The sequence below is a fragment of the Euprymna scolopes genome, chromosome 14, assembly GCF_053919585.1.
Source record: "Euprymna scolopes isolate OS-2025 chromosome 14, ASM5391958v1, whole genome shotgun sequence".
NCBI lineage: Eukaryota > Metazoa > Mollusca > Cephalopoda > Sepiida > Sepiolidae > Euprymna > Euprymna scolopes.
The window spans coordinates 53,091,719-53,115,247 of record NC_136495.1 but is presented as its reverse complement, the minus strand read 5'-3'; the positions used below and the strand labels follow the sequence as shown (position 1 = coordinate 53,115,247).

Genomic DNA, 23,529 nt, shown 5'->3' with positions numbered 1-23,529 from the left:
AAAGGGGGGGGGAAATCCAGAGTGATAAATCTTTACTTTCAACACTGAAAAAAACTTGTGAATATACACTGAAAACAAAATGTTTCAAATACAGATTTTTAGTTTTATAGTAAAAAGTAAAAAAAAAAACAAACTTAACGGTTTAAAAAGATGAATAAAATATTACAGAATAATTTACAAAGTATAATTTATATTTAAGTGTTCAGTACACACACACACATTTTTATATACATTAACAAAAAGCACATGTGGATATTTTACCTGTGGATAAAAAGGATAATCAAAGCAACTGCCCCCCCCCCCAAAAAAAAATCATTGCAAAACGCTGATAAGTTGTTTTTGTTTGGTTTCTAATGGAGGCATACAACACAAAGAGAAATGATTCAGGAATAACATAAAAGCCGGTGCTGGCAGTTAACTTTTTTTTTCTTGTCAAAAAAAAAAAATAAAATAAAATAAACGCGTTTAAAAAGCAGAACAGATGGCTTTGTTAATCACCAAATGCCAGGCAGGTACAATCAAAGGATATTAAGATAGTTGCTAAAACTACTCATTTTTACGTTTAAAAAAAAAAAAAAAAAAAAAAAATTTTCAAAAAGATTAAAATGCAGTCATGTGAAGAACAGAGTCACACTAAAAATATAACAATTAGCCCCCCCCCCCCATCCACCGGTCAAATCCTAAGATTCTAACCCCACCCCCATCTTATCTAAGTAACTTTCATCTTGCTGCATAAATGTATTGGTTGGGGGGGAAAGAATTTGTTTGTGTGTCATCAATGTGATGAGGACGAAGAGTTGCGCTTACCGTCTTGAAACACGGACAGAGCACAACCAGCAAATATACTACCAGGATCTTATAGGCAAATGACGAGGTAATGGAGAAACTACTGCAACACGGTGTACAGATAAACTAGTGCTAATAGCACTATGATTCCTTACAGTCATTCAGGGGTAGGTGATACTTTTTTATCAAACCTTTTTTTTTTTTCTGTCCCCCTTATCCAGTAAAACTGGAATGACCTTTTTTTAAAAAAAAAAAAGAAAAACAGGTATTTCTTTCCATTTTTTCTCTTTCCCCTCAACCTTTTTTTTTTTTTTTTTTTTTTTTACCCAAAAGAAAAATATTGAAATTAAAATTTAAAAGTGGATTTTAACCAGTTGCCATGCCAACCAACACAAGTGATTTGCGGATCTTCAGTAAATGAAAACTACGTCAGGTATTAGAAATCTATAAACACAACAGTCAATGTTTGCAATTAAGTAAACCCCCTCACCACCACAAAAAAGAAAAAAAAAAAAGAAAAAAAAAAAAATGATATCAGGTTTACAAAGACGGGCTCTTTATTTTATTTTTTTTAAGATTCTGAGAAGAGGTATAGGGAAATATGATCTGTAATCAGCCGTGGTTAGTTTTATATGAACAATTCTATAAAAAGAAACGGACAACTGCACCCCCTCCCCTCCCCTCACACAACTAATATCACAACTAATACATATGGCCAAAAGGTGAGAACCAACAAGGATGCTAATTTTGATGCAGATGAGAAAAGGATCGAAATTTATTTTCAACACTGATTACAAAGAATCTTCATGAAACAGAAAAGAAAAAGGATTTTTTTTCCTCCAGGAGATGATTTTATGGAAGAAACTACTTTAAAATATAGGATTATACACATTCAACATACAAACACTTTATCCATATCAAGGAAAAACTTGAAAGAAAAAAAAAATTAACACCTGTAAGAATTAAAAAAAAAAAAAAAAAAAAAAAGATCCTAAAAGCCTGTAAAAAGTGGAAGTAAAAAAAAAAAAAAAAAAAAAAAAAAAAAGAGAAAAACACATTCATCATTTTTTTTTTTTTTTTTTTTTTAAATCCAAATTCTTTTCACATGGAATACAAGAGAATTTTGATTGGCAATAGATTTTTCAGGAAATGCCAAAACCAAAGGAATTTATACTCAATAGAGAAATTTTTACATTTGGAGGGGGAAAAAAAAAAACTCTCGGAAGTCCTTCATGCGTTATCTCTTTCCAATACGGATTTTTTATGTTCCGCAAATTTCAAAAGTACAACTACAGATTTTAAACAATGAATTTTATGTTTAATAAAAATGTCCACCTCCTCTATTTTGTTCAATTTATTATTTTAAACAGCAAAAAAGAAAATTTTAATACTACTTGCCTTAGAATATGAGAAAAATTAAATAAAATAATGTGAATTTTAGTATTATACGAAAGCAAAGTTAATTAACGTTTGTTTTCATAAATTCATAAATCCTTATCTATATTTTTATTCACACAAAATACATGCTAAAATATTCAGTTTAGAAATTGAATTGTATTTGGAAAAAGAATCCATTTTAATTTTTCTAATTAAGCATAATTTGCAATTAATTCGCTAAGTGACTTATCTTTGTACCTGCACTTTTATTTAGTATCACTCACTTCCGTTATGGTTTATTAACAGTTAAAAGTAATAAACAATAAAAAGATTGGACGAGTCTATTAGTAACAAGAGAGAATATCACTACAGGTAGTAATATTATTTAGCACATAGCTTTAGAGAAAATAGATAGTGGGCAGAAAAAAATTATTTTGAATGTAAAATTCTTGGTTTACAAACTCACTTTTTCTTAATTTAAATAGTCTAACCTAAGCTCAATAGCTGATCCAATGGGTCACATTTCTTTTATTCTGTGAATTGAGACAATTATAAAAAAAAAAAAAAAATGAAAAAAATTATAATCGATTATAAAGTTTTTAAAAGCCACAACACAAACTGCCGACATTTTAAATTGAAAAAAAAAAAAAAAAAAAAAAAAAAAACAATTTGAAGTTTGACTGGCAGGGTTTGTAAAATTACACAATCATCTAAAGTAGACCTCCAGCTGCCCTAAAATGGTTTATAATTTATATAAAAACATGGATCCTATAATTGTTTTTGATGCAGTTTTTCACATGTTATCACCTTTATAAAAAAAAAAACTGACAATACCGATATTTTCCCTACTTTATTGGACAGAATATCTTTACTAATAAAGGCTACATAAAAATGTTTAAAGAAAAACTTAAATTTTAACGTTAAGTCCAAATTATGAAGGAAAATCCTAACAAATTCTATAAAGTACCTTTTTCTACAATCTATACAATGAAAGATGGAATTGAAAACAAAGCTTTATACCAAGAGCAAGCAGCTTGAAGCAAAATTTTACCAAGAACCCAATGGTGGTATAAATAAAATTTAACACCCGGCGACAGTTTGAGGGAAATTAAATGGTTTTATTTCAATATTTTGAAAGCAAGATATAATTTTTTCAGGTTTTACAATATTGTGGAGTTTGCATTGGCACCAGATACCCATACACAATAAAGACTTATTTTTATTTCAAATATTATAAATTTAAATAATTTTTTTTATTTAGAAAGTAAAAAGAAAATGAAAAAAGCTTTTCACATAAGGGTTACTTTGATTTCATTATCAACAAATATTAATAATTAAGAGGGAAAACAAAAACAAAATAAAATAAAAACGCTGTACCTACCCGGCATGAGTTGTTAGTTTTTATTTTTAACCTTGATCTCGACCTCCCCCTTCCCAAAATAAAACGTATTTGTTTTTGTAATCAAATGTAAATTAAAAAAATAATTTTATTAGAGTATCATTTGGTCATTAAATTATTAATTGAACTAAATTGTTATCAAACTAATTGTTACAATGTTTTAATTTATAAAATGATTGGATGTAAAATGCTGCTGCACAAACTTTCAATTTCTTTTTTTTTTTTTTATGAAATGAGATTTGCTTAAAAATTTAAAAGCCAGAAATGACTGCTTTTCTCTCATCAAATATTACAAAAAAATTAAATCTACTCCGGATGATTGGGTAGTAGAGAGTAGGTAGGTTTGATTAGTTCATAGGGTTTAGAAATATGACAGGAAAAAAATAGGGAGGGTAGAATGATGGATTTCTGTATTGTGTGTGAGCTGCCAGGTCTTATTGTTTTTGCCTTGTGGATAGAACATATGCATTCCCTGGATTCATTTGTTTCTTGTAAATCAATTTCAGTAAAGTACTCATAATAAAAGATGAAAACTACTCCATTCCCAAAGAACGTACACATCGCTGATATGTCAAAAAAGCATTACAAACAATTGTTCTTAAACTACATGTCTAACTTGTTAATTAGGTGCAAATGTAATCATTTCATTTCTCCCCCCCCCCCCCAGAACAGTATTTTTCACTTTGGAAAACAAAAGCTTTAAAAATTTGAAAAATATTTTTGTGCTCCTATCTTAAATGTTTTATTAAATGATAACAAATATTAGGTTACTTCTTAAAAGCACAAAAGCAATTTCTGTTCTTTTTGTTTGAATAGTTAGGCAATAAATTTAATATTTTCTCCATGAAATTTTTTTAATAGAAATATCATGTATTTGTCTCCTACTAGTTTAGTCATATGTATCTACTATTTCACAAATTAAATTGCAGGTAAATTGCCAGACTTCTTGATTTTCTTAGAAATTATTTTTTTAAATAAAAAATAAGTTTAAGTGTTTTTCCATTTATACAGAATGGATAGATTTACATGGTGGTAAAAGGAAAATATGAAGAGTGGTCATGTTTACATAAAAAAAAAATCACAAAAAACAGCCTTGCAAAAGACAATTTTCCCTATAATATGATAGAGATGGAGAGAGATTGTAGGGTATCTTATTTTGCAAGTCTGTCATTATTAGCTATATATGGAATCCTGACAGGTTCAGTGTTAGAATGGATCTGGGAGTAACGGCCACTAACGATTGACCCCAATACCACCGGATGTACTATTAGGTCATACTTGGGACAATTAAGTTTATAGCCTAAATGTTCCACTTTTGTAATTTTAAAAGTTTTAACTTTGAGTAAAGAAATTTTCCACTTGCAAAAATTAATATTTATAGTGCTTTGATTCTTTAAAGATATGCACGTTTTTCAAATCTGATTTTTTTTTTTTTTTTTTTTAATGAAAAACAAAAAATGCCTCAATTGAAATGAAGAAGCCCCTCCAACTGATTTTCTCTCCAGACTTGAAATGAAAAACTTAGATCCAATCTGTTGCTAAGGTCTCTGGTAAAATAGTTGGAGGATTCTACTGCTCCAGAGAGTACCCAACTCCTGATGCAATCCTCTACCTGTATAAGAGTCAGATGGAGTACTACTGGCATATTTGAGGAGGTGCCACTCAGAGCATTTTTTCTTGTACAAAGTTGACTTTGCTGCAACCTAATGGGAGATGATCTCTTCCATACAACCAGTTTCTCTATCACTATTTTCATGTTAAGTAATCAACTAAGCTCCAATTCTTGGTCACCCCTGAAGAATATTCATAGAAACTCATCTAGCTACAACCACTGCAAGGAAATTTGCTTTTTTCCTATGTATCTAAAATCAATGTAACTTCCAGGAAGTTTCTTTGTAAGATACTTCCTTTCTGTGGAACACAATACCTCAAGGCAGCTTCTCAGCCAACTATAAGATTGTTTTTAACTCCAATGTTAAATACTCCGAGCCATCCTCATAAAACAATTAAATTCTGCTCATTCAACCCATCATATACAATCATTTTATGGTATTGTTCATCATTAGTCAACTCACAATCTTATAAATCCTTAGCAAGACTAAAGGGCAGCTAACGCTCACAAATACGTAAAAAAAATAAAATAAATAAAAATGCAATTTGATTTTTGAAACTTTTGTACAATTTTATTTTTTTTTTGCATAAATAAATAAAAAACTAATCTTCCTTCCTCTCTAAAATTAAGAATGAAGAATAAGAAAAACAAATGGTAAAAAAATAAATGTACAGAAAATAGAAATGATGAAGCATGGATTTTGGTTTACAATGTTAGGTGAAAGTGCAAACTGGAAACACTCAATCACAAAGGCAGTTTTTATTGGTTGATTGAGTTTTATGACTTGTCAACTGTTGTTGTTGTTTTTTTTCACACGTTTTGTATACAATTCATAGTTGTAAACAATTTCCATTTAACCCATGGGGGATGGGGCTCTAACAGGTACTACCACTACTCTGGGTCAGAGTGGACATGCAAGTAGTGGTAACTAAAGGAGAGACACCTTGCTCTCCGAACCACCCTATTTGGAGCCTCACAACCAGATGACACTTAAGGATCTCTGGACCAGTACAACAATTGTCTGTTGAAGGGAGACTAAGGTTTAAAGCTGGAAAGGATGGGGGGTATAAGAATAACAGCCATCTTTCCCACAGAAATATGATTATAATTGGAAAACGTAGATTTAAAAGCAAAATATGAAGGGGGGGGGGTGATATGACTCAATCAGGACAAGTTGGTACAGGCCATAGGCCTAGTTAGCAAATGATGAACTTGTACTCAGAGTGAGAGAGGTTGAAACCGAGGGGACGAGATGCATTAGTATAGAACACCACCAGACACAATTCAACACTTTACATATGAGTATGCTGAAATCACATGCATGACACAAGTCACAGCACAGATTCCATACTATGGTTTCCGATTTTGAAGCAACTGGTAGGGGGGGGGGTATCCAAGAGATATTTGGAGCAGATAGGAAGATTCACTTATGCAATCACAAGTTTTCATGCTGCCGTACTTCGTATGCCAGATGATGCAACATGAGTGATGACTGGAAGTAAGACTGCAAGGATTTACACTGACGACAATTTGTCCAAGATCTTCAGATTAGTATTGGAAGTGGATGTTACACCTCTCCTTGTAAGTTAACCATAATACTAATCCTTGGATTGATACACATTTATTAAGCCAAGTTTTTTTTTTTTTTTCTTTCTTGCTCTAACAGATATTAAAGACCTATTTTTTCTATTTAAAAATTATCAAACAAACTTCTTAATATACTCAGTCATGGATATGTGAGCGATTACATGAGCGTTAACTAATTTGCATATCTTTAAAAAAAAAAAAAGGAGCATTAATTACTTATTTTTTATGGTTTCTTGATAGATGATTGGTTTCATTCCACTATTATGCTGAATTCTATTTATGTATAGTTTCTACATTCTACATAATTGTGTAAAATTTAATATGAAAACATTTTAGCACACAGAAATATATATATATATATATATATATATATATATATATAGTGACCTTGTCGGTGTGTGTGCAAAAAGTCTATCAAACTCCTCTCTGAGTATTTGGTCTACGGAGTTGAAATTTGATATATAGGGTATTTGGACCTGTAGCACACTTTTGATTTGGTTTTTAGCAGGCAAAAATTGCTAAAGAGTCAAAAACAAAACAATTAACCTTAGCAGACTAAATCGAATAAAACATTACTGCTGTTACTTTTGTACATGCACAAAATTAAACATTCATAGCTCAAAGTCACTTAATTTTTAAGCTTTCATTTACATCTGTCAGTAGCTGAGACAGTAACAACACTGGAGAGATAAATAACGACCGGAGCGCTAAATGTTCTGGTTTTGATTCTAGCGGATGGTACCTAAAACGTTTTTTTTTTTTTTTATAACTTTGGAAATCATTACAATATATTGGATAATAATTAATAGAGAATTGGCTCAATAAGAATTCTGTATGAATTAAAATATATTTATGCATATTTTACGACTGGGCAACATCAGGAACCAGGAGGCTGCTAGTCTACATGATATATAAAATGAAGATGTGTATTTTCAGAATATTTACTGCAGTTTGAGGAAACTGGACTTTGAATAACATTGCAGCTGAAACATGTATGCACATATGTAGTCGAAATGTTTGCACGAATCAAAAATGTATAATAAAATACAGTTCTACTGAATTCTATTAAGCACTATCTGATAAATACTGTAGCTTCATGGGATTAACACTTATGAATCAACAACCATTATATATATATATATATATATATATATATATAATATAAAGCTGAATGTGTGTGTGTGTGTCTGGTCACGAATAGGCTTCTATATGGTTGAATATTTTAAAAAACTGATTACATATAATGATAGATGTATCTAGACACAGGAATGGGTATGTCTGATCTGGCAGAACGGTGGTTCATTAAAATTGTGGGGTCTGCATTCGCACCTGGTCCACAAAGTATGGAGAAAAAAAAAAAAAAAAAAAAAAAACGTTTACAAGTGTTTTTGATATAGATGTACATAATACTTTGATAAGTATGTTTTAACTTAAATAGGGATGGCATAATAAAATTGTGGGGTCTGCGTTCGCGCCTGGCCTCCATAGAATGGAAATAGGCACAAACTTTAAGACTTTTCATATCTATCTGCATAAGTATACTTTGATAATTATGTTTCAGTTTGAAGAAATATGGTATAATAAAATTATGGGGTGTTCGTTCGCGCCTGACCTCCATAGAATGGAAATATGTCACAAACTTTAACAAGGTTTTTTAATATAGATCAACAGAATATTGTGATAAATGTTTCAGTGTGAACAGGTATGGTATAATAAATTATGGGGTTTATCTATTTTGTATTTACTTTCCTATTTTGCTTTGGTTTTGATACCCCCAAATTCGAAGCTATCTCTTTACAACCCTTCCTTTTCACAACCTATCATACTTTCATAAATCAGAGTCCATTTTCTGTAGGCTGTTTTTTAATCCAGTCAACGACGGGTACTTTTGCTAGTGTGTGTGTGTGTGTGTGCAGTCAGCACCAACCCTATTCGGGTTTAACCGGCTTCCTCCAATGGAGGAAGTTTCATGAGAGTATGAAATTCACAAGCGGTCCCCAGTCGCATGTATATATCAGTTGAATTAAGTCTGTCAATTTAGCTCATGCATAGATCATCGTATAACGATTAAATCACTGACTGACGTTAAGAAAATTTAAAAAGAAAATGTTTAAATTCAACGTTATTTCTTGGTGGTTAATGGAGGCCGATGAATACGGTCTTTGCTAATCGAGCCAAAGATGGCTTGCGATGCCAGGTTTGAATCTGTCGACTGGTGTTAATCGTGACACCCTGCACTGAAGATTCCAGAAAGGATGAAACACTAGTGTCTGTAGGTATTTAATTATATATATATATATATATGTATATATATATATATATATATATATATATATGCGAGCATGAAAAGTAATATGGTTAAGATTAAGCTTAGAATAGTAAAAGGACGGACTATTTGTTAAACTGGAAAAGAAAAAGATATTCTAGTAAAAAATATAACACATTTATAACTTAAAATATTCCAGCATTAGGAATTTTTTTTTTAATTCAATTTAACATTACATATAAATACTTAATGCTGCAATATTTTAAGTTATAAATTTATATTTTTTACTGGAATTTTGTTTTTCTTTTCCAGTTTTAACAATTAGGCCTTTTATTTTTTTTTTAAACTTAATCTTAACAATATTACTTTTTATGCTCATATTTTTCCAGGCTTTGCTTTGAAATAATATTTTCTTTTTTTGTGTTCAATATCATACGCATTGTCAACAATCCATAAAAAACGTATTACTAACTTCTTAAATTGACTAAATAAAAAAATCAAATAAAAAGACGTAATTAAGTAAATAAACAGAAACAAGGGACAAAAAAAGAGAAACAGAATTAACAGGCGACGTCATAAGCAAAATATTATTAGTACTAGCATGGCAATGAGCATCACGTTTGTTAACTCTTTCTATATAACCTAAATAAGATGGCATCCAAGCAACATTCCCACTTTGATTTATGAAGGTGTTGACAACGAAATTTTGATTTATGAAGGTGTTGACAACGAAAAACTTGCTATGGTAACCAACAGCCAATCAGAAGAAATCGTCTCTCACATTCCTTACTAATTTTGAGGACCTTTGAACACCAGTAATTTTATTATAACATTGGAAATTTTTATTTCAAAATATAGCTGAGAACGTGACTTATGAACTGTAAAAATTGCTTGAAATTCGGTCGCAAAATGAGTGAACGGTGAAACTTAATAGTTTCAAATGAGTAAAACTAACACAATCATATATTCAAACATGGTAGTGTTTGAATGATATATAGTAGACGCTGTACTACATTGCATTGCTCATTTGTATTTAAAAACACACATATTATATATATATATATATATATATATATATATATATATATATATAGGATTAGGAAAGTTAAATTTAATTATGATATTGTTTGGTCACTTATTTAATTGAACCAAACTCATAAAAACAGCTAGCAGGGAAACCTGACGTTGCCCAGGACTGAATGATGATCAAGAAATCTTCAATCCTCCTATACTTTTGTCATCAAAATCAGTGAAATGCCCACTTTTAATCAAATAGCACCCCCCCCTCTCACTGCATTGTACCGGGAGAAAGCTTTGTATGCCTCCCTGCAATTACTTAGTCCACAATACATTGTAATCTACATTGCACTGTAGAGAATCTGTTGATTTTATAAAATTATCTGTAAACTAGCAGGGAGACTTGATGTTGCCTAGGTATGGATGATGATCAATGAATGTTTTACATTCCCATATTTTTTTTTTTTTTAAATCAAATCAATTGATTGCCTGCTCTAGTTGGAGACCCATCGTGGTGCACCAGGAGGAAGCTTCAGGTCTTTCCCACAGTGACTTACTCCACAATACATCGTGACATTGCACTGTAGAGAACCTACTATTGATTTTATAAAAATTTTTTATATATAATGGCTTGAATTAAAGATTAAAATTCAAGTATCATGCTTCAATTGTGCTTTAAACAGAAACATTCATTTTGAATGTGCTGTCATATCAAAGAACCTACTGTTGATTTTATGTGTCAGGTCTTTCGGCTTGTGTGGTAATAAAATTTCTCAAATGCACTTGTGAGGTTAGGCTGTGCAAGGTGTTAACTTTGGTCAAAATCGCCTGTTTCTTCTTGCATCAGATTACTTCAATTATCGATACTTATTGAAGACATTCCGATACAAAACCTATCCAAGAACACTACCAGACACAAAGCAGCTTTGTGTAAAATTTCATAAGAATCGGCCCAGCCTTTTTTGAGTCCATAGGAAACAAACTCTCACACACCAAGTTCCTTTTATATAATAGATGTTGCTATGTTTTAATCTATAAAGTAATTGAATGTAAAAAGCTTTAAAAACTTTTCTTTTTTTTTAATTAAATGAAGATTGGCAAAAGTAGTTTAAATTACTTTCTATTGAACAGAATGAATGCTTCCTTTTTTTTTTTTAAAAGATTAAAATGTCTGACTTGTTTGCAAAGAAACCAAAGCATATTTTTTTGTAGATTCAATTCAGTAACAAAATTTTTTAAATAAAATTTAAAAATTTTGTATTGCATTTTGGATTTCAATAAATACTTTATTAAATAAAAAAAAAAAAAAAAAAAAAAAAAAAAAAAAAAAATCAACATTATTAGTTTCATTGACAAATGCAGTTAATTTTTAACTTATTCATGATTTTTTAAAAATTAAATTAGATTATTTTAATTAGAAAGTTGATTTTTTTTTAATCCTTGCCAATAGCAACATCTACCTACCTCCTCCTCCTCCTCCAACTGTCATAATAATGGTAAGGGTTCATATGCAACAAGTAAAGAATATGTCCCATTAGATGTAGACATCACATCTCAACAAATAATCATGGCAATGTGTTATACTTAAGCTGTTACTGCTATTTCAAACTTAGTTTGTTCCAGTCTTTGGAATAAGATTTTGTTTTCACCAATTAGATCTACATATATAAGTTCAATATATTCTTCATCTTAACTCTTGATCATATCTAGGTGATGGTAGCCAGTTCAGAAAATACTTGAAGTCATTAAAGTCTATCCAAACTAATTTGGCCTTTCACACACATTATCGCACCTGTCCACATCTAAAAACAGAATCAAAACAGTATGTTTTACGCCTTTCGACATTAGCAAAAAGAAACCTTTCTTAATTTTTAAATATATAATCTAAAATGTATTTGATGTTTACAGAGATATCTTTTTTAGCATTTGAAATCAAGAAATACATTTGAAGAAATAAAACAATCTCCAAACTTCTTCAGGTACATTTTATCGAATTCAGGTTGAGTCTGTTCACTAGGATCAAAGTGTTCAAAATAAACTGGAAAACAGTTGGCAGTCTTATTCATAAATGGTCAGGAGGGTCTTACCAATTTTTTTTATTTCTTGTCCCTCCCCACTCCAATGAAATGATTGTATATAAACGTCTTTATTTATCAATAAAATATCTTAAGCGATTTCAGAAATTCAAATTGGAAGACTCTTAGAGTAAATGTGGTATTATGGTGATTGATGATTCTCGCTAAGAGTAGGATGGACATTTTTTTTAGTCATGACTAAGACCCATTTTCCTTCCACACTTTTGAATGGACTTGTGTCTAATATGTTTATAAATTTTTAAATATTTTTTCAAATTAAATTTAAAGTGTAGTATCTGTTTTGACATACACTTCATAATTTCTGTCCTTGATCAATGAAGGAAAAATCTTTTTAAACTGAAGCAATTTTAATTTTTGTTCAAACAAATGTACCCTTTCTTAAGGAACTGGACCGGAGTTGCTCCACATAAAAAACTGACCATGTTTACCATTGCTCTGGTGGGCTAGAAAGTTTTAAAAAAAAACAAAAAAAAAACATAAGATTGTCCGAAATATTTACACACCTTTGTCTTTTATAAGGTTACCCTCTCTTCAAACAGGGAGAAATTCATTACTTTTAGCCAAATTCGTTTCTAACTTTGTTAGATTTTTATTAGTATTATTGCATTGTATCAATGAAAACCAACTTGCTTAATTCAAAGAAACAAAACATTCTACAAGGGAGATAACTTGAACAATAGATTAATAACAATGCTCGAGTACACAACGTGTGTGTGTGTGTGTTTTTCCTATCCCTATGTAAATTTCCAATAAATATTCGATTTATTGAAATATTTTGGTATTTTACACCATTGCCTGATTTGTAAAAATCTTATTTAAAAAATAATTTATAACAAAATTACATTCACTGGAGAGAAATTGTCTATTTATAAGATATTGTTAAAAGGAAAAAAAAAAAAATCCTTCAAATTTTGAAAAACTGTTGAATAGAAAGTAATATAAACTGGCTTTAAATCATTCCTAAATCCTTAAATATCACAGGATTAAAAACATTACCTTAATGTTTTGTTTTTTTTTAAATACGGTAATGACCAAACGAAACAATAATTAAATTTAACTGTCAAAAACCTATTGTAAAAAAAAAAAATTAAAGACTCCCGGGCAATGCCATATAATTGGAAATGTATGTGCATGTCTATGCATCATTTGCTTGTTCAATTACTGACAAACATGATGTAACAGGTGACAATGAAGAGCAGATTAGACAAGAAGTGGTGGAAAGAGGGAAATAAGTCTCATACTCAGACTGCAAGTTTAGTCGTTGCACAGGGCAATATATATATATATATATATTTTAATTTATTTTTGTTCTTTAATCACGGGAATAAATTTCACTAAATGATATTAAGAAACTGATAACATATCACTCAATAAGTCTCAAGCCTGACAGATACAACTTGCAACTAAAAAAGTCCATATGATTTTTTATTTATGCCTAATTGGATTAGGAGTTTACAAATTACAATTAAATAAAGCTACTATTGCAATTAATCAAAACAAAGGTAAAATTCACATTGGTGTTGATAGAGTACTGATTTCTGCTGTGAAAAGACATTGCTTGAGGAAAGCAATGAAAAGTATTATTTGAAATCTGCTTTATCAGAAACAAAAAAAAAACGTGGTAAACTGACTTAATGCAGTCATACAGACACAAATGATGAATACTCAGGTTGCCCAAATTTGTCAGTTGTCCCAGAAAACTGAAAAATCTACAAACTCGTTTTGGCCAATTGTAAATTGAACTGCATGATAGCAGGAGGTAGGGTCTTCATTTGTCAATGAGAAAGCTGTGTTCAAAGTATGTGGCGCATAGGCTTATAGTCAATAAAACAGAACGCACAAATAATTCCGAGTATTGTTTCAAACCAACAAAAAGTTTCTGCATCAAGCTGACAATGAATGAAACATAAATTCACCATTTAGTGCCAGAATCAGTTATCCAGTGGACAGCAGCAGGCTAAAGCTGTTAAAAAGCAACCAAAGATGTAAACATCAGAAGGTAAGGTTTTGGCCTCTGTATTTTGGAATGTGCAAAGTATTTTGATAAATAATCATCAATAGAAAATATAATATTAGTGTACCTGAAAGATAAAATTGTCAAAAGTAATGGCCATAAATTTTTTTTTTTAAAGTGGGGAGGGAGGCTCTTGCATCAAGAAAATGCAGTATCGCAGGCCAACTGCAACTATGGCAAAACTACATGAACTGCACATTGAATTGCTTCTACATGCACCCTATTCTCCAGAGAAAAAAGGCTCCAATGAAGAAATATTGGATACTGAAGTATATTTTGAGGACAAAAACAAATCATTCTACAAAAGAGCAGTGGATAACCCTAGAAGACTTGTTCATGAATAAAATCTAATCTTGCCCAAAAAGACTTGTGTTATTAGTTAGGCCCAGGATTTAATGAGTGATGTGTTAACTATAGATATTTAACTTTTTTAAATAAATGAAAGCAATTATTTCTACATAGGAACCAAATGAAGACCATAATTTAAATAAAATAAGTATATAAAATAATTTAATACTTTAGAGTGAAGAGATGAATTTGCAGATTAAAATTTATATCACAGTAAATCTTAAAATGTTTCAAAATCAGTATTTTGCAACAAGATACAAGCAGACGTGACGCCATAATTTATAAGTTTTATTTTTCCTTAAAGAAAAAGATGGATTAATTGTACATGGAACCCCAAAAAGTAGAAACAACCAGACACAGTTAGCCAATAACATTGATTGTTTTTGTTTCTTTATGGTTGAGTAATAAAAAAATATGTACATACCAAAATTTTATTAAAAGTTTTAAAAAAAAACGTTTTACTGTTTTTTTTTTATATGCACATTAAGTTTTTTTTTTTGTTGTTGTTCTGTAAACTGTAGATTTATAAAAATAACTTTTTTTTAATAATTTACAAACTTTTTCTAAACAAAATGTATAAACAAAAAATATGCATATAAAAAAATAAGCATTGTGATGATATGGTGTCACATAATTAGAAAAAAGTAATTTTCTGAGTGCATAAAATATCACAAGAATTCCTTCAAATAGGAATTGGAGTGAAATCTTCCACAAGCAAGGATTTAATCAGTTACAATTTCAAGTTTTTTATTGGTTGTATATAAACACTATCATGTCAATTCACAACATTTTATAACAAAACGTGTTTGTAAATAAAACTATGTGCTTTTTAGGTTATTAGCATAAATGTTTGTAAATAAAAGAAAATATGAAGGGAAAATTATGTTTTGTTTACGATTTAACCAAAAGTAAATTTTTTTTTTTTTTTTTTTTTTTTTTAATTGGTCCTTTTAGTTGTTGCATCAAGACAAAAGTGATCTCAAAATTCGAATAAGGAAAAATGTGTTATTTTTTAATTGCAATTTACAATTGATTGCATTGAATACAGAAATGTGATGCAGGTATTTAAATGACATCCATAAATGTTACATTCTAATGTGCATTCGTTGCAAGGAATGCAACTTTTTATTTATGTTGATTTAAATAGGATTTCTTTTTTTTTTTTTTTTTTTTTTTTTTTAACATCTTCTAGAAAATGTACTTTAACAGAATGAAAATAAAAAATCTATGGGAAATTGTTTTATAAGCATGTTCTATAAGAACGATCAAATAGAGCTGAAATGGTAACAGCAGTTAAGTGTGATTCATGCACACACACACACACACGCACGCACAAGCTGGTGTGCACAGTGATGTGAAATATGCAAAAATAAAATAAAAGCGATTAAATTTCTCATTTATCAAAAGATTCAAATATTTCACAGCATCAACAAACGAGGAAATACAACCCTTACCCACACATAAAGCAACAATACAATAGTAATATAATAAAATATATATAATGCTTACAATTCGGGCAACAAATAACGTTTTGTAAGGATCAGATGAACTTTCTGGATTATTATTTGGATCCCCTGAAAAAAAAATAAAACAAAACATCAATACTGCATATGTGATACTAAAGCATAAAAAACATTGTCAGGCAAGTCCAATTGTATAACAATTTTATAAAAAAAATGATTTCTAATAATGGAAAACAATATGTAATGAGGTCTCTTAGAGTTGTCTCCCATGCATTTCATGCAAGCAGTTGGGATATGGGAAAAAGAAAATTAATTAGCCGTTTTTTTACTCTACGTTGTTCAGCTGGAGACCTGCTGCTGGGAAGATGGTTTAAAGAGAAATATTTTAAAATATTAAAAGTCACAGTAAAGGCTGGTTATTGGGAGGCATAGACATCGAGTTGCTTCAGGTTGTTAAGCAAACTAAAAGGTACAGTAAAAGCCATCGATTACTAATTCTCATCCTAGACTCATTCAAACTATTGAATTATACCAGCAAGGGGATAAAGCGGCTGAGTTTTGAGAAGCAGAAAAATTGGGGGAAGGGGGGGGGTCCAAAACTGTTTTCAACAGGATCTTGATTGAATCAAACAAATTTTTATAAAAATAAAAAAAATAATTTTGGTGAATTAATTTTCACAATTTTTTTTTTTTTTTTGCTTAAAAGATGTTTTAAATGCATTTTATGCTAGTGTATTTTCATTTCAATAAATATTACAGATTGGAAAAGTAAAAATAAATTTTGTGTGTTAAATAGTTGTGAAAAATCCCATACAAGAAGTTGTCTTAGAAATGTACTAAAAAATTATTGATGACCAGTAGGACCAATGGAAATTCAATGGAATGATATATTGAAAATAATACTACCTCCGGGGCACAAAAATTTTCAGTTTGGTCGGAAATACTTGGTGCATACAAGTTTCAAGTTTTATAAACAGTACTTTTGAAAGGAAATACAGGTTAACCAAATAATTATACTTAATTAAATACATTCTTACAATGTATGATTAAATAAATATACAAGAAAATAATGCAAAAAGCTAAAACATCTATTTATTCAATTGTGTTAATTTACTTTTCAATTCTTCTGATATCAAAATTCGGAAGTTTTCCTTTTCTTTCTGTGCTTTTGACATATGTTGAAGCCTGTAATTGTTGCCACCATCAGCCAAAATTATTTGTTCCATTGTCTCCTGCAATGTCAGGAAAATGTTGTTCAACTTTGATTTTTCTAATTCTTGAAAGCTGGTTTCAACTGCTTCAATTAATTCATCAATATTCTTTGGAGCCTTTTGGTGTTGAATGGATTGTATTGAAGTAACCTAGGTCAAGCACATTCAGATCTGGACTGTTTGCAGGCTGATTAACCAGTTCAATGTTCAGCCCTAATCTCTCTGATTCTTGTTTGAACACCGGGTCCGTTGGATTTACGTGTGGCTTAGCATTGTCTTGTTGAATTATGATTCGTTGTGCAATGGATCCACTTGGCCATTTGTTCCGTGTGGAAACAAGGACCTTTTCAACAAGGAATTCACGAATCTGAATTTTTGTGATTGTATCCATGACTTTAGTTTGTTTCAGCAGGCCTGTTTCTGCTGTTAAGTTTAGCCGCCTCTTGTTTGACAAATGGCCAAATTCCAATCTTCTTGTCAAAGTAACATTTGTGGTGGATCCTAATGGGGTCAAGCCACGACAGCAAGAAACATTACCTTTGTAATGAAATGCTTGCTTTTAGTGGTTCTTAAAGGGTCATGTTCGTCTTTGCCTAAATAAAAATATCCTTGCATTTTGCGTCATATAAAACCATCTCATCAATATGTATGACATCAAACATTTCTGTAAAAGTTCAATTTAAATCCAACTGCAAACGGCAAAAATCAACACGACATTTCATGTTTTCTATCGTGAGAAATGGTTTTACAGCATTTGAATGTGCCCGAATTTCGCCATCTTTTATCCTTGCAATCAACGTTGTCTTAGGTATTCCACATGCTTGAGCAGTAGACCTCAAAGTGGTTCTTTTTCTCAAGGGAATGATGTTTATTTTTGCCAACTGTGAACTATAGTCCTTTTTTTCGGACACAGAGAAACTTACGGCTCAAAGAATCCATTGGCACCGATATATCAGACGAACTGTCTAGTGCTCATGACCAAATTCTGCCTACAGTATTTCTTCCTATACCGAATTTTGTGGCAACATCTTTGATTGCACCTCAGTCAAGGATGCACCCTTTAAACCTTTGTAGCAACACTTGCAGAACTGCTGTTCGTCTTGAATTTGTCAATTCTCTTATCACTTCTGTTTTTACCTTCCACATTGGCGCCAACTACATTTTCCATATTTATATAGCCACTGCAGGTATTTTTAAAAATAGATTATATTACAGTCAACAAAGTAATGTGCATAGATTAAACTCTAAATGACTTTTAGAACGAAAACTGTTCTTTTTCAATTAAGCACGTTCTTAAGTACTACCAGTTACCTCCTAAAACATTAAAATGGTGCGTGACAAAACCTAAAACGTGGACAGTTTTAATTCTGCACCAACTATTTCTGACTGGAGGTAGTAATATATTAAATCAACAAATGTTTTGATAAAGATATTTTTCTGGATCGCACAAAAGGTTAATTTTTTTTAAACAGAAAACCAATAAATAACACATACCAAACATGAGACATGAAAATAGTGTCCATTGCATTTTAAATGTAGAGCAGAGTCAAATAAGATAACTTAAGTACTAAATACTCAGAAAGTAATATTGTGCTACATAGTTCAATACAAATAATAAAATCACATTGTAAGAGACAATCTTTAATTTACTCCTTCAATCCAGCACCTCTTGGCAGACAATGTTCTTTCTTTTGCCCTGTTTCTTTCAAACGTTCTTTATATAATGTTTCACTGAATTCCTTCTCTGGTCAATAACCACCGCACATTGAAATTACTATGAGCTCCTTTCTCACACCATTACAACAAGGATCATATATTTGAAAACGAGACCACAACAAAGAGATATCACTTTCATATTCTTGTCCAGGGTCGCCAGATTAGCCTTTTTAAAGCTAAATTTTGCAAATTTGGCCATTATTATTTTTTTTTTTTTTAAGCAGTTTGGGCCTTCAAAAATTGTATTTGGCCTTTTTCAAAGTGTAACATATGGACTAAGAAAGGAACACTTAGAATATTATATAGATACTCATATATCTAAAACAGATGTCTAATGAGCTTTAACATACTGTATGGAAAATGAAACTTTTAAGACACAGATCATATAAAATCTTTGGACATGAAATTTGAAAAAGATGTACAATATGTAAGATTAGATAAATGAATAAAGTTGCAGGTGTCTGGGCCCATACCAGAATCAAGTAATACATGACTTTTCCATGATTAACTCAAAATAAATTTCCAATTTCAAAGAATAAAAATTTGATGAGAAAAAAAAAAAAAAAACTGTTCAAAATATGAACAATTTTTCATGCAAAAAAATTAATCTCATAAAAACATTTTGTAGGAGAATAAAAATTAAAAGCAGAAACGATTCTACATATTTTCTATTTTATTCAAATTCCTTGTTAATTTCACAATCTAAGAGTTACAATGCAAAAAGCCACTCCCTTTTAGTGATGTGAAGTAGTTTAATTTTTATCTTTGCATTTTATACTTGGGAAGGCAATGAAAAGTTTCTTAGATTACAGTATAAAAAAAAAAAAAAAAAAAAAAAAAAAAAAAGCTTTGATAAAAATGTATTTTGTTATGGTTAATATGGGTACATTAAGATTTTACAAATAGTAATTTCACATATGCGGGTGTTCTATAGCACAACTTTTATTTATGGATGTTGGCAACCTTCACATGGTCCCTCCACGGAGTAGCTAATTTTAAAACAAAACCAGAGAAACCAATATCAACAAAATCAAGACAGTCAAAAAAAAAAAAAAAAAAGGTCGTACCATGGTCATTAATACAATTTTATTTTGTCGAACATTTTTTTTTACTGAGGACTAAAAAAATATCAAAATCTAGCAATTACTTATTGCTAGATTTTGATATTTTTTTTAGTCCTCAGTAAAACACTGATACAGATGTCTTATCTACCAAGAATTCTGATTTCCTTTAAAAAGACAATGCAGCAAAGCTAGAATATTCATCTGAAGGTGACATTCATGGTAAACACCATTTTACATCTTTGTGTGAGTCAACATAATTATTCAAAACAAGGAAGAAAGATAGCAAAAAGAAACTTTCTATCGGTCCTTCTGTTTAACAATCCACAAACTACTTTTTATCTTGTATGCTTTTTGATTTTCTCGCCGTGTCATTTACCACAGTTACTGTCAAAACTGAGGTCTAGCCTCTGTCACCTACAAAGGTCCATTATGCCCATATGCCTATGCATTTAGATATGATAAAGATTAGGGAGGAAGTCAGTTCAATTTGACGAGAGTGAATGTTAGCACAACTAAAGTACAAGAACAACGATGCCATCCATAATACAATATAGTACAGATTTGAATGGAAATTCATGACCAGTTTTTTTGTTGTTTTTTTTAGTCATCAAAAAATTTGGCTAAGCCATATTTTGAATTAAGAAAAGGTTTGTTTTTTTATTTATTTTTTTCTCTAAATCAATAGTTGGTGTAATATGGTGACCGGACAAATTATACAAATGAAAACAATGAGACTCCACATAAATTTCTTAAACAGTGTGGATATACTACAAAACAACAAAACCTATGAGTTGAAACCTAGAAAGAATGGCGAAAGAGTGCAGAAAGAAAAGTAAACTACTGAGAATATGGCACAATAATGAATAACCGTGAACTTCCAGAACAATCAGCTAAAAGTAATGAGAGAATTCCTGCGGACACTGAATATTCTTTGATGAGTACACACACACACACACACAAAGATAGCTGCTGTATTTAGTGCAATATTTTTTTTTCAAAACGTTTCTCAACAAGGATAAATATACAGACTTTATTTTCAAATGAATTTAAATGTAATTTAAGCCTTAATATATTTACCATATAAAATATTGAGCTTCAAATAGTTCTGCAATTTGATAACTTTATTTAAATAGCTCCAAAAAGATAGATATATATATATATATATATATATATATACACACACACACACATATACATACTCCTATAAATTCGTTTTTCTTTTGTGTGTATTGATATTCATATTAAAAGGCCTCTTTTCTATTTATTTAAAAAGAAAATAGAATTTTCTTATACATGGGTTGTGGAAATGCATTCACTAGCAAAAGATCTGCATAATTTGCATATTTTTTTTAAACATTCATTTTAATTTCCTATTAGATTTTTCGGTTTTCTTATGGAATGATCATCTAGAGTTAACTATTACGTGTAATTATATTCATGCAGATATTCTACATGATTTATACTTGCATAATGTTTACAGTAAACAAAAAATTGTTTCCATATTTATGTATACGTATATATTTTTGCTTAATCTATTAGTCTATCTATCTATATATCTATAAAAGTGAAAGTGTCTGTGTGTATGTACATTTCCCTACGCAATAACTGTCAATTTTAAGTCCAGACTCAAAATTTGATATACAGGTTACTGAGATTTGGGAAAATCTTTGTGATCAGTTTTCGGCCAGAAATTTGGCTGTTATGGGGTCAAAATTCAACAATTTGATCTTTGAAAACTACCAAACTCCGATAATTTTGGGTCTAAACACTCGAAATTTTAGATATAGGTTCCTTTGACATGGATCTAACTTAATTTGAGCCCAAAACAAATGTTAAGTCATAATAGGGGTCAAAGTTTTTAAAAATTTGACCTCTGCGGTCTCTATCAAATTACTCAGACAATTTCTGGTCTAAACATTTGAAATTTTACATAAAGGGTATTCATAGATAGGGCAAGCCTTTTCATCGGTTTGGGTCGAAAATTTTTAGTTACCAATATATAAATGTATGCATGTATGTTTGCATGTCTGCCCAACACTTTCGACAGAGGCAACAGATTTTCTCAAGATCAGTATCGTTTTGAAGTTTGATCTTTCAGACGACAAATATCGAAAAATTGGCTAAAAACATTAATACCTTCATCTTAAACTGGGCACTTTTCTACAGGGGGGAGGGGTTCGCTTTTTATGCCGATATTTATTTTAAAGCAATCCTCTCCTTTCGATTGTCTAGCTTAAATTTAAAAAAAAAATGTCGTAACAGCATAGATGTCTCAGGTTTTTTTTCCCGTACTTTTCCTCCTTTGCAGTACAGATTCGAGCCTGCCTTCCTACTACCCTTTTTTTTTTTTTTTTTGCTCAACATACACATCCAAACACCCGGGCAACGCTGGGCTGAAATGCTAGTATATATATATATATATATATATATATATATATATATCTCACTCACACACTTAATCATTTCACGCACCTTTGCAATTCTCAAGGAAAAAGATGTAAAAGCAATATAGCTTGAAAATTATGAAGGTGCATGAAACAGCCATTGAAGATGATATAGTGGTACAAACTGCTATATTTATAAGACAAAAATGCTCAATATTAATAGAGCAAATGTAGGTCCAAGTTTAGTGATATGGACTCAACAGCGCATGGTGATTTGCAGTTTCCTGCCTTATGATTTTCACACCATGTGAATTCTGCCATAACAGATTTGAGACAATGGTTTAGTCTTTATCTCTACAAACTAAATAGTTGTTAACAGCTTATAGGTTTCGCTGTTTTATAGTATATCCACACCTTTTAAGAAATTTATGTGGAGTCACATTGTTTTCATTTGAGTAATTTATCCAGTCATGATTTTTTTGTCAGTAATGTAACTTACCGACTCTGTTTAACACACTGATTTGATCTCAACAGGTACTAGCACTTTGAGCCAGAAGTGATCTGGGAGCAATGGGAACTAAGGAACGACTCCTCATTCACAAAACCTCCAAAGTTGGGTTATAGAGTAGGAATAGTCAACTGGTTTGAGAAAGTTTTTTTTTGTTTGTTTTTGTTTTTTTAGGCAGAGGAAAAATGAAACAGTTATGGGGAGAAAAAGGAAAAGACTTGTGAAAAATTAACTCACAAGAGCAATAAATAGGGAGACAAAATCATTGTTTTTGGATGCTCACTTTACTCTTCACATTTGAAATATTACAGATAGTTTCTCATGAACTTAAGATTTAATTTCCATATTATGTTGTATATAAGATTTTTTTAAACTTAAATAGAATTTGATTTTGTGATCATTCTTCACTATTTCTTTGAAATTTGATGAAAATTGCTTTGTTTTTTTAAATTTCCAAAACGTCACCTAAATTAGATCATATTCATAATAAGCGTATAGACATTAGATTTTTGTTTGAAAACTAAAAATCCAATTATTAGTTCAAGTGTAAGATTAGTAACGAGTTGACTATTTGTCATCCATAAACAGCTGTTACCCGTTTGCCCATATTGATGCCACTAGTGAAGTCAAAACATGTTGAGTGGAAGGGAAAAAAAGATAAAAAGTTACTTTTTAATATTT

The 23,529-nt window shown here is 30.5% G+C and overlaps 2 protein-coding genes across 2 annotated transcripts in view; one reads left to right on the top strand and one right to left on the bottom strand.

Moving 5' to 3' along the window:
- LOC145293012 (uncharacterized) overlaps nucleotides 1–23,529 on the bottom strand; it is a 76,075-nt gene that overhangs the window by 28,842 nt on the left and 23,704 nt on the right. Inside the window, exon 4 of the mRNA XM_080139286.1 lies at nucleotides 16,012–16,076. Within this exon, the coding sequence (XP_079995412.1) occupies nucleotides 16,012–16,076 (65 nt within the window). The remainder of the gene's footprint in view (nucleotides 1–16,011; nucleotides 16,077–23,529) is intronic.
- The window catches only part of LOC145293011 (potassium voltage-gated channel subfamily A member 1-like), a 125,260-nt gene continuing 102,402 nt past the window's right edge, over nucleotides 672–23,529 (top strand). Inside the window, exon 1 of the mRNA XM_080139284.1 lies at nucleotides 672–953. Within this exon, the coding sequence (XP_079995410.1) occupies nucleotides 930–953 (24 nt within the window). The 5' untranslated portion in view covers nucleotides 672–929. The remainder of the gene's footprint in view (nucleotides 954–23,529) is intronic.